The following is a 12,224-nucleotide window of genomic DNA, read 5'->3' as shown; positions in this document are numbered from 1 at the left end:
GGATATTCAAGTGATATAGCCCTTGTATAAACTGTTAAATAGCCGATGATGTTTTTTGTTTACCAAAACGAAATATTCTTTTCTATATGGAAAAGTCTGTTTGTTTTCCATATTAAAATCAGAACAAAGACAGACAAAAAAGATCAAGAGATGAGATGAGATGAGAGATAATAAGGCAAAGAAATTGAAACACAGATGCAATACCTAGAGCCTCTTTCAAAGCGTGACATTATCTTAACATACTATAACGTCCGCCAAAGATGAATGAACCAACTTTGGTTATCGACAATGGGTCGTATGAGATCAAGTTTGGGACGAAAGAATTCGACACACCACTTCTAGCATTAAACTGCTTAACAAAGGACAAGTATTCCCGATATCACATATCTAACCAGACTAAAAGAATGCGGGACATATCTGAGGCGATGATCCGTAGACCTCACGAACTAGGTCAGCTTGTTTCGTGGGAGTTGGAACGTGAGATATGGGACTACTGTTTCTACAACGAAGACGAGTTCAAATGGAAACTAACGCACGAAAACGACACGAAAGACCACCATCTAGTTGTGAGCGAGACGCTCATGACGATACCTGAGCTTTCGAAAAACATGGACCAGGTTGTGTTTGAGGAGTACGATTTCCAATCCATGTTCAAAGGTCCCCCTGCACAATTTGTGCCCTTCTACAACGGGACGTACATAGATGATACCCTGAAAGAAAGGCAGCAGCCGGCCGGCAACAGAGACTACAAGGACTTCCAATTGGTGATAGATTCTGGATTCAACTGTACGTGGGTTGTCCCCATAATAAAGGGCGTACCGTACTACAAGGCCATCAAGAAGCTCGACATCGGAGGCAGGTTTCTCACCGGGTTGCTAAAGGAGTCCATCTCCTTCAGACACTACAACGTCATGGAAGAAACCATACTTGTCAACAACATCAAGGAACAATGCACGTTCATGCCGCCGGAATCCTACTTCGACAGCTTCCACCACAAGATGAGCACCTGCGTGGAGTACGTGCTACCCGATTTCCAAACCAGTTTCCTCGGGTATGTGAAACAGAGAGGCTCGCACACGCAAACCAACAACAACAAACCCACAGACCCTGCCTCGCTCCCGAGCCAAGTCCAATCCATCAACCTCACAGACGAAATCTTCGCCGTCCCAGAAACCTTCTTCCACCCAGAAATCGCCCAGGTCCTCAAACCAGGCATCATCGAAACCATCTTGGAGTGCATAAACATGTGCCCCACTGTCGTCCGGCCCCTACTGGTCGCAAACATAGTATGCACCGGCGGGAACTTCAACATCCCAAACTTTCACAAGAGACTACAAACAGAACTACAAAGACAATGCCCCATCGACTGGAACTGCAAGGTCCACTTGCCCTCTATACCGAACAAGTCTCTCCACACCTGGCACAGCATGCGCGACTTCGCACAATCAGACCAATTCAAGGCCGCACGCGTTACCAGAGAAGAATACCTCGAGCACGGTCTCGACTGGTGCACCAAGAACAGGTTCGGCTATCAGCAATGGATGTAGTAGACTTGACTGCTATGTTACTGTCTGTCTGTCCACGTGACTTCCAACACAACTTCCCCTTGGCCGAACGCTCTCAAATTTCATGATTTCTAATGAAATTCAACTATTTTTGGATTGTTTTGCGGGTAGAGGGTCGTGGAACTCCGTACCACACATAGTGGAGGGTGTGATATCAGTCTCGAACCGCATTTGTCGTATCAGGTTCAAGGCGAACACAGCTCCATGTGAGGCAGTTTCGGTGGATTTTTGGTGTGCTCTCCACCTGTTCGAGACTGGGCGAGAGCTGGGCGAGAGCTGGGCGATAGCATGGAGCCACGTTTCCGGAACTGTTTTTGTTGTGTTGGAGGGCATATCGAAGCGTATCGATCGAGAGTTGTTGTTGTTGGAGCGAGGGCATTGCTTCCAATTAGGTTTGTATAGAACATATTGTATTACTATTATAATTTTAAGGTAAAGTTTATTTTCCGAGACAGTATTGGGAGACGTATATAAGTATGTACAGACATAAGGAAATGATAGCAAAAAGAAGGGAAGCAGAGAAGAGGGAAGGAATTTTAAGAGTGATATAGGGTTGTATTATTATGTGTTGGTTGGTAGCAGCATAATGAGCTGGTAGAGTAAAGAATAGTAACATAGCAATAGGAAAGAAGGAAAGAAAGAATAGTCAGTCATGTTTGGATCGAGAAAGTCACGTTCTTCGCTATCTATTTCGCAGCAAAGAATGCTTTCGCATTCTATGAGTGGGATGTCGCTTCAAAGCGGGCCCAAGATGGTTTATTATGTTGGTGTTGATGTTGGTACTGGGTCTGCTCGGGCGTGTGTGATTGACCAATTGGGGAACATTCTTTCGTTGGCCGAAAGGCCTATTCAGAGACAAGAGTTGAAGCCCAATTACATTACGCAATCTTCGCATGAGATTTGGGGTGCGATCTGCCATTGTGTGCAGAGTGTGGTTCGTGACAGTGGAGTTGATCCGTCTACGATCCATGGGATTGGGTTTGATGCGACATGTTCGCTTGTTGTTGTAGATGAGGACAATGAGGATGTTGCGGTGGGTCCGGATTTTACCGACAACAAGCAGAACATTATTCTCTGGATGGACCACCGGGCGATGGACGAGACGAATGAGATCAATGCGACCGGAGACAAGTGTTTGAAGTATGTTGGTGGACAAATGAGTGTTGAGATGGAGATTCCCAAGATCAAGTGGTTGAAGAACAACATTCCTGCGGAGAAGTTTGCCAGATGCAAGTTCTTCGATTTGGCGGATTACTTGACGTTCAAGGCTACTGGTCTGGAGATCCGTTCGTACTGTTCTACCGTTTGCAAGCAGGGCTTGTTACCCATTGGCGTTGAAGGGTCTAAGAATGGGTGGTCTAAGGAGTTTTTAGAGGCGATCGGGTTGCCCGAGTTGGTCGAGAACGATTTCCACAAGTTGGGTGGGAGTGTCAATGACGCCAGTTTTCTGAGTGCCGGTGAGTGTATTGGGACCTTGGACGAGGAATCTGCGCTCGAGTTAGGGCTTTCGACCCACTGTGTCGTAGGGTCTGGTGTCATTGACGCGTACGCCGGCTGGGTGGGCACAGTTGCTGCGCGCACTGACGTTGACATCCCTGCATTAGTGCAAGCGGACTCTGAGAAGCACGGGATTGACCGTGCCACGGGCCGTCTGGCAGCTGTTGCAGGGACCTCCACATGCCACATTGCGATGTCGCGTGACCCAATTTTCGTTGATGGTGTTTGGGGCCCATACAGAGACGTTATGGCGCCCGGATTTTGGTTAGCCGAAGGTGGCCAATCGTGCACGGGTGCGCTTTTGGCACATGTGCTCACAACGCATCCAGCGTATGCTGAGTTGTCCCAGCTGGCCGATGCAGCAAGCGTTTCGAAGTTCGACTACTTGAACTCACGCTTGGAGCTGTTGACGCAACAGCGCAAGGTCTCCTCCGTCGTCGCTTTGGCCAAACACTTGTTTTTCTACGGTGATTACCATGGTAACAGGTCCCCAATAGCAGACCCGAACATGCGTGCTGCCATCATTGGCCAATCGATGGACAACGGTATCGACGACTTGTGTATCATGTACTTGGGCGCGTGCGAGTTCATCGCCCAGCAAACCAGACAGATTGTTGAGCAGATGTGCAATGCCGGCCACGAACTAGCTGCCATTTTCATGTCTGGAGGCCAGTGCAGAAACGGGCTATTGATGAGATTGCTAGCCGATTGCACAGGCTTGCCAATAGTTATTCCGCGTTACATTGATGCAGCTGTGGTTTTCGGTTCCGCTTTGCTTGGGGCCGTCGCTAGTGAATCCTTCGACGCGTGCGCCCAGCTTCCTGCCCCAGCTGAAAACTCCACTGTCCAACACAAGGACGTCTCAATCCGTCGTAAGAGTTCCTTGAGCAGAAAGGACTTCCAGGGCTTGAACTCTGGAGGCGACAGCAGACCGGATTCGAGATCCAGATCCAAATCCGGTTCGAGATCCCGCTCGGGATCTGGAAACGACAGCTTCCTGGGCGGTGCCAACGCCTTGAAGCCCTTGACCAGCTTCTCCAAAGTCAAGACCACTACTGATCTGCACAGCCCATACACCGCACCATCGGCAACTGCTTCCACTGCACAGATCTCAACCACTTCGGGCGGGTATCCGTTCCCGATCATGACAGCGAGCGACAACGCTATTCTGGAGGATGACAGCAACACTGACACCGATGATGATGACGACGGAGTCGACCCCAAGGACGACTCGTTGACCTTCAACGCTAAGACCGAGAAGTCGAAGGATGCCGAAAACTCGGCCCAGCACACCAAGGCCAGGGCTCTACGTGAACTAACTAAAGATAAACTATGGGAGGTCATGTACAATATGACCGGCGGTGGTAAGGTCGTGTGGCCTGCAGACGACGATAGTCCCGACAGACGCTTGCTAGACGTGAAGTACAAGATCTTCCTCGACATGGCGCAAACCCAACGCACGTACAGAAAGATGGTTGACGAAGTAGCTAAATGAAGGAGGAAGGCAGTATAGTCTCGTATACACGTAGATACACACACATACATATTCTTCTGGCTATATAAACGCGTTTCTCTGGCAAAACCTTAAAAGATGGAAAGCTTCTTTCATTCAAAAACCTTCTTTTTTTTTTTTTTTTTTTTTACACTTTGGCACTCTCGGCGGCTGCAAAATCCGATTCCTTTTGTTTACATTTTGGCTTCACCTTATATATATATATATATATTTCTTTGTTATTGTTATTGTTTTTGGTTTCTGTTTCACACCGGTATTATAAAAAAAAAAGAGAGACAGAGACAGAGAGCGAGAGTAGCGGCTTTTTGTGCCTGTGCATATCGCAGCGTCTATTTTGTATGTATGTTTTTTTTTATTTTTTATTTTGTTTACATTTGCAAAATACGTCCCTTGCCTGAAGGCGCGCAGCAGAGTTGCAAAGCGTCCTGCGCCCGAACACCAAAACATGCGGAATGAATGTGCGTGATGTCATTCCCTAGAGCGCGCGCCAGGACTGGCGCCACTAGAATACGCCTCTAAGAAGCGTTCATGCGTATGTATCGTTTAAAATCTTATATCCTTCCATAGCGAACAATGCGGCATGCAAATGCTTCCGCAGGAACTGCGGCCGGACGGGTCCCCGCGATCTACATCGAACACAGCACCAACACAACACGCTGGCGTTTGTAACATTTGCCACTCTGCTTAGTCAAAGGACAGATAAGCATCAATCAACCTTGTCACTTGGTCCTTGGCCCTGGTCCTGCCTGGCCTTGCCACCGTATATCGACAGCTGTCCGCTGCTTTTCTTTTTGCATTTCCCCTGTTTCCAGTTCGTTTCTCTTGTGTTGTTGTGCTGTTGTTGTTGTTTTTTTTTTTTTAATTTTTCAAATTTTCTCTCCCTTCTTCCTCCTTATTTTCACTTACATACTTACTTTTTGTTTTTTTTTTTTTTTTTTTTTTGCCACCTGCTCCTACCCATGCCTGGGCAGATCGGAACACTGCGGGATACGCCCGGCGCACCCTGCGCCCGTTTCTGCGCCCCGCCGGTGGTCCAAACCTAACGCTCGCAACCGCGCCTTTGTTTACATATTCTATATACTCAAGACATACTTGTTACTTTCGCCTAGCCTCTAGCACTGCGTATTGGCACACTTACGCGCACCGTTTTGCGCAACTGAGGATTACCATGTACATGATATGCCTGCCAATGACACGCTGGCGCACACGCTGGCAAACTGGCACACAACACACACAACTAGGCGAGAAAAAACAGAAAAACCTTAATCGAGGCCCAACTTCACGCTCATCGGTACTACGATTGGAACCCATCCCAGAAGAAAATAAATACTCCAGGAAATTAAAAGATCCCTCCACCACACGCATTTCCCTCTCCCTTGAAACTCGTCTTTTTTTTCCTCGATTATCCATGTCTCTCTTTCTCTTTCTCTCACTCTATTTCTCTCCCTATTTACTAGAAAAAACACTATCACCCTACGCAGTACAGTACAGTACAGTATAGCATAGCAATCAGAATCAGCCACCCGGCAGTGCACTCGCTCCATACTACTACTACTACTACTACTACTACTACTACTATACACCGATTGTCGACTGATTGCGCTGCAACAATCCACTGCTGGCTGTCCGGAAGAAGATCTGCCTAGCGAACGAGGTCCGGATAGAAGAAAGAAAGAAAACCTTATAGAGGGTGTGTGTGTGCTACTGATTAAAGGCTAAAAGCACAAGCCATACCATATACCATATCAAAACCTGTCTCGTGCTCTACCGAGTCATAAAGTAGCACAGAAAAAAAAAAAATTAAAAAAAAAAAAAAAAACAAACTCATCCGGAGAACAGCGGCATCCGGCGGAATATCCCTATCCGTGGCTATCCCCCTACCCCCAGTGTAAATCTACTACACACACATATCGCAAACTCAAACTCCATTGTTTTCCAGTCAAATCCAGTCTACTCTAGTCAGGAAGACTCGCCTAACCCCCGGCTAACAACATCTATCCATTCTTTGCTAGCATAGCCTAGTCGCTAGTCTTTGAATTTCGATATACATTTTCATTTTTTTTTTTGTTCCTGTTGTTAGTATCGGAAAGTCCACTGCGGCGTTTCACACAGCGAAAAATCATCCTGATTTAAGAAGAAGAACAAGGAGTGCGATCATATCAGATCAGTTAGTTAGTCAGCCAGTCAAACATATAACCCTCGCGGCTAAAAGTCACATCAGGGCTTAACTCACTGCCTTTTGTACAAACAGAAGACCCGCCGACGTCGTTTTTATCCTAAAGTTAAGTTAAATCCCACACTTTACACGCGGCATCCCGTTTATTGTCATTTCTTTTCAGCTGCCGCTACTTTCTGGTGTGTTTGTTTGCAACTGGATATATATTAATTTTTTTTTTTGCAACTTGCAAGTTGCAATTGCCAGGCCATAACAGACACTGGAGACAAAAATAGACGTTATCAAGAAATAGAGTTTTTGCACAAGGGCATCTCAAGAGAAGAGCAGAGAAAATAAGAGACTCTCTTTTTTTTTGCACACAACAAGAGAAACAGAATACTCTCCATCACAAACTGAACAACAACAACAAGAACAACCCGTTCGAGGTTCGAACTACCCGTTTGATCAGAGAGTGGTACTAAACATTAATTTTCTTTTTGTGGGAACATCGTTTGAACCAGGTAGCATTATACTACTATTTGTTTTTTGGATACCATAGTGTATTGTATTGTACTTTTTTTTATTTTTGAATTTTTGAATTGTTTGTTGAAAAGCCAGTCTTTGGAATAGACCATAGCATAGCAGTAAAGAGACATATTTATTATATGAATCCAACGAGTGCTCGCACAACAGACAGTACTAGTGCACTTAATACTAGTCTAAACGTGACACAAGCGCTTCAGGAACATGCGCACAGAGATAGGGAAGGTAAGGAAGTGGAATCTGAAGCAGGAGGAGGTGCAGGTGCAGGTGCAGGTTCCGGTTCCAGTTCAAGGGAAGATGCAGATAGCGCAGACACAACACAGTCGCACCATGGGGACGAAACAGTCAGTGGTAATTCCCTTGGGAACGTTGAGGACGAGGATGAGGACGGGGATGTGGACGTGGGCGTCGATGTTGATGTCGACATCGATGTCGACGATTACAGTACGGAAGCTAATGCTTCCGAGGACTCGCTCTCGCATAAGAAAGAACACAAACAGGATAAGTTTACGTTGAATACAGCTGAGGCAGACTGCGTGTTGATGAACATGTATTTCATCTTGAACGACATGTTTCTCACGCTGGATGCGGACAAGAGCATTGACCAATTCACAGATGTGGTCACCAAGAGCTTGGAAATGTACCGGACGGTGGGCAGATTGCCCATTGCGTTGGCCCGGACCATGGAAATCACGGACATGGTGCCACTAGCCACGTTGAAATCAACGACGCTCCCTTGCATCCTCCGGTATTATAAATGGTGCAGTGTGCGTTCCCAGGACCCTTTGTTCCCTAACACGTTGGTGACTAGCGATAAGTGCTATAGATTTATCCAAGATGATATCAGGATATGCCATCACGACTCTTCCACCATCAAACTCTTGTTGGAGGCCATCAAGACCCTATTCGAGTTGCAACAGAAAGTTCTAGAATACGCAGAGATCATTGGATCGGACTCCATTTCCGTGTTCCATTGGGACAACATCGATTTTGAACAGATCAGCAAGGCCATCTTCAGTCCGGAGGCAGAAGCGTTCCGTGCCTCTAAGCAGCGTAACAGCACCTCGTCTTTGACTGGCATGCATTTCCAAAACACACTTAGAGTATCGGAATCCGTTCGTCGCGATAGCGAGATCAGCATTAGTGACGGTAGCAGTGCTGCTGCTGCTGCTTCCGTCGCCGCAGAAACTTCCTCTGCTCGTGCCGGTACCGATGGTCACAATCGTAGAAGCAACACAAATAGAGATTACACAGACCATGATAACGGTAACGGTATTGGCAACAATGGCGGACGGAACAACAGTACTGGAAACAATACTAATAGAAATACTAATAATAACAATAGCAATAACAACAGTGACGGCAACAACGATGGCAACACTAGTAATACTAACGCCAATAACAGCAACAGCGTTAATAACAATAATGTCAATGGTAGTGGTAATGGCCAGGGATCAAGGACGCAACGTGTCACCTCTCAACAGGATACTCTAATTATCCAACAGACGCATTTCGAGGATAGCACAAATGAAAACTACGATTCTCCCTCCCAGTACTTCATGTCACCAGAATCACTTTCCTTGCACCAGAAGGTACAAGATTTGAGTAACGAAAATCAACAGTTAAAAGAACAGGTCACCTGCTTGACGCAAAATATTCAGTACCTTTTGGATAATCCTGACATTATGAAGAAGAACGACCAACTCCGTGACACAAAACTTATGCCAAAAGATCTACAGTCGTCGTCACATTTTAAAAACCAAGATCAAGTTCTCGCTGCCTCCATTAGCAAGTTCATGCCAACTTCTGCGGTAGAAAATCAGATCGACCAATTGCTTGACAACAATATACCTTACCCTTTCACCTTTAACCCACAGTCTTTCACAAGGAACCAACTTTCGCCAGGAATAAACCACACGGAATTGGATAATTCCAAAAGGAACTTTAACAATCTTGGCCACTTTAATAAACACCAACATCAATCCATGTCTAATACCGCAACTACGTTAGACCCATTGTCTTTGGTGGGTGAATTGCCATCGCAGTCACCGGACTTGGACCTTGATTTCCAGCGCATTCACGAACACCCGTCGTCGCATCATCAACATGCATCCAAGCAACAGGACACACATGGCAATCTTGCACACCATTTGCCAACGCAAAGTCATTCGGAGAAAAAACGTAGCATATCAAAGAGAGGCAAAACAGTGTTGATGAAAGATATGGGCACTTCGTCTGTTTCTAAGGGTCAACAGTTTAAGCCACCAGTAGGACCTAATGGCAAAACTTATCTTGTAACTCCAGAAGGGTATTTGAACATTGATATGAAAAATGACTTGGATTCAGTTTATTCGATTTACAATGAGTTCATTCAGTCTTTGAAGCCCCAGATCAACGCGTTTGTTGAAGATTACGGTCGGTCAAGGTTGGCTCGGTTCCATAAAAAGAGAACTTTTCAGAAGCGTAAAGCTTTCTGTTCCTTTGTCGAAACTATTTCTGCATCTTCAAACTTACCTCCCGAAAAAGTTCTGGACTTCGTTGACGAAATAAGGATGCAAAACGACCATTCAGTGGTTTGGGTATGCAATAATTTGAACCAATTGAAGACAGACCTTGCGAAACAACTTCCGAATCTCGCTAAATTTATTGATAATAGTCCGGTCTAGGTCTAATCTCTGAAAAGGAAAAAAAAAATATACATATTGACACTCAGAAAAAACATCACAACTCATTGATGGCTTTCCAGCTATTTTCACGACTTTGCATTAAAGAGTAATCAAACTGAACATTCAAAAGAGGTGTAATAATAAAAAATAATAGACTTTCCTCGAATATGCCCTCTCCGCTGTTTTTTTTTGGTACTTTGTTATTTTTTTATTTTCGTTTCCGTTATCCACGCTAATCGTTGTTGACGTTTTATCGTTATTATAATCATTATTATTATTAACACGGTTTTTTTCTTTAACCGTTATGAAGACAGTACAGATGCCAAACATAGTTCTCTCATGAACCTTTAATTTACCATCGACACTTCATTTTCATCTTTGACCACGTACAGTTTCATCTTACTTGTCGCTCATTTCATGATTTCCTTGTTTAAACAGCCTTTAAACTTCGAGGCTTACTTTCAAAGCAGTTTTCATTCAGGAGAAGAAAACCACTTTTGGCAACTTTAGAAAATCATCCTCCGACGATTGACTAAATCAATAGCTATTGTATAAACTATACTATTTGTAAGCTCGTTTTGTGAGGTTTTCTCAAGAGCCATATCCATCTTCCACTGTTTCGAAGACGTTAGTACAGTAAAGGAAGAAAGAGTCAAACTCTTCTTACTTCATATCACAAATAAATCAAAGCCAAAAAAGAAATCAAAAACAAGGAAAATCTGAAAGCCAAAGACACCAAAAATATTGTTTAACATTGGCTATGTTTCTTCTTGTCGCATAGCTGATGTTGTTGTAGATTGGTTTGATTGAACTTCGTTGGTTCCCCTTCGACTCAACTTAAGCAAAATTAAAATTATGATAGTTGGTTAGTTGGTCATCATCCGAGAAAATGAAAGAGAAAGTTCTAATACAACATGGAATTTTGGAAAACATCACTGTTGTGATTACACTTGAGATGTTCGTTGTAGTTGCTGATATGGGTTAAACCTCTGGCGCCATTACTCACATACATCTGTTTTACGGATTATCCCTTTCATTCAGAAGATGACGAATAATAATTGATATCATGCAACATTATTGTACAATTAACTACACTCTTAAAGTTGCATGATATGATGTATTCCAGAGGAGAAAATTTTGCTTGTGAGTGACATTTATGCAGTGTTTGGCATCAAGCTGTCAGAGCGTTCTTTTATTAGTTTTCTTTACCAATTTGCAACCGTCGAGGCTTAGAGTTATAATCAAAACGCAACATAACAGCTTTTCAATTTACTGGAGTGAGAAAAGGGGACTTTTCAATATCTCCCACGAGTATACGTGGATAATCTGTGAAACCCATGCTGGTATAAATTGACTAATTATTCCTGTAAACTTAGAACTAAACCCCAGTATGGAGTACAAGTAGCACGGACAATTCTTCTTGATCATAGTTAAACTCTATAAAAACATAGAAGAATGACCAGTGCTCTTAAGCTCTAAAGCCAACAGCGGACAAATCAATCCCTAGAAGGTTATTGTGAACTTCTTGGCATCCTTTCAACTGGTCCCAGTAGAGGACATTGCAGAAAATAATGTAATGTAAAATTGTACATTTCCGTTACTATCACTTCTTACAACGCAATGTTCACGGATATAAAGAAGGCATTGTCAATCGAATCACCGCAAATTCAATATCTATATATATGAATTGATTCCGGTTAAACACTGCTAATATGCTATAGGAGGCCCTCATAGAGTGCTACTAATACGACTGCAGAAATTTGGAAAATATTCCTTCTTCCTGGCAATATTAAAAACGCACTTATAATACGACTTCTTAGAACCATATTGCAGGCAAGATCTAACAAAAATCGATAAAACCTAACGGGCCAGTTAAACTAATTGATGCAAAAGCTCCTGTTACTTACTAATAAAAAAGACATATTCCGCCCTTTTATATTAGTGGCTTTGACGGTTGTACACTATCCTATACATAATTTATACATAGTTCTTGTTTTTAATACTACGTGTTAAAAGTTTAAACCCAATTAATCTAAAAACTCTTAAATTCCCACTCGTTCGCGCTTCTCTTCTATAGAAGACTCTTTTTCCTTCTATCTGACAATTCTTTTTCTGCGACGTAAATTCCACAATATTGTCGGTAGTCTCGAACGGTAAGTAGTAGGTACAATCGATCTGCGTCGAATAAATTATCTCTTTTTTTTTTTTTTTTTTTTTTGAAATTTTTTTTTTTTTTTGGTTTCCTTTCCAAATTAACAGAAAAGCGTCTACTAAGATTCGATCAC

The 12,224-nt window shown here is 43.7% G+C and overlaps 3 protein-coding genes across 3 annotated transcripts; all 3 read left to right on the top strand.

Annotated features, from left to right (window-relative positions):
- Positions 1–260: 260 nt before the first annotated feature.
- Positions 261–1,547, top strand: ARP6 (Arp6p; the record flags this gene model as incomplete). The annotated part of the gene is made up of 1 exon (XM_022819417.1): positions 261–1,547. The coding sequence occupies one exon, from the start codon at positions 261–263 to the stop codon at positions 1,545–1,547; it is 1,287 nt and encodes a 428-aa protein (XP_022675985.1).
- A 670-nt stretch (positions 1,548–2,217) lies between these two features.
- Positions 2,218–4,557, top strand: KLMA_40133 (putative phosphotransferase; the record flags this gene model as incomplete). Its single annotated transcript, XM_022819416.1, has 1 exon — positions 2,218–4,557. One exon carries the CDS (start codon positions 2,218–2,220, stop codon positions 4,555–4,557), a length of 2,340 nt encoding a protein of 779 aa, XP_022675984.1.
- A 2,838-nt stretch (positions 4,558–7,395) lies between these two features.
- Positions 7,396–9,939, top strand: KLMA_40132 (transcription activator GCR1-like domain-containing protein; the record flags this gene model as incomplete). Its single annotated transcript, XM_022819415.1, has 1 exon — positions 7,396–9,939. One exon carries the CDS (start codon positions 7,396–7,398, stop codon positions 9,937–9,939), a length of 2,544 nt encoding a protein of 847 aa, XP_022675983.1.
- Positions 9,940–12,224: the final 2,285 nt, after the last annotated feature.

This window comes from Kluyveromyces marxianus, chromosome 4 (genome assembly GCF_001417885.1).
Source record: "Kluyveromyces marxianus DMKU3-1042 DNA, complete genome, chromosome 4".
Classification (NCBI taxonomy): Eukaryota; Fungi; Ascomycota; class Saccharomycetes; order Saccharomycetales; family Saccharomycetaceae; genus Kluyveromyces; species Kluyveromyces marxianus.
This window is presented reverse-complemented; position numbering and strand designations above follow the sequence as displayed.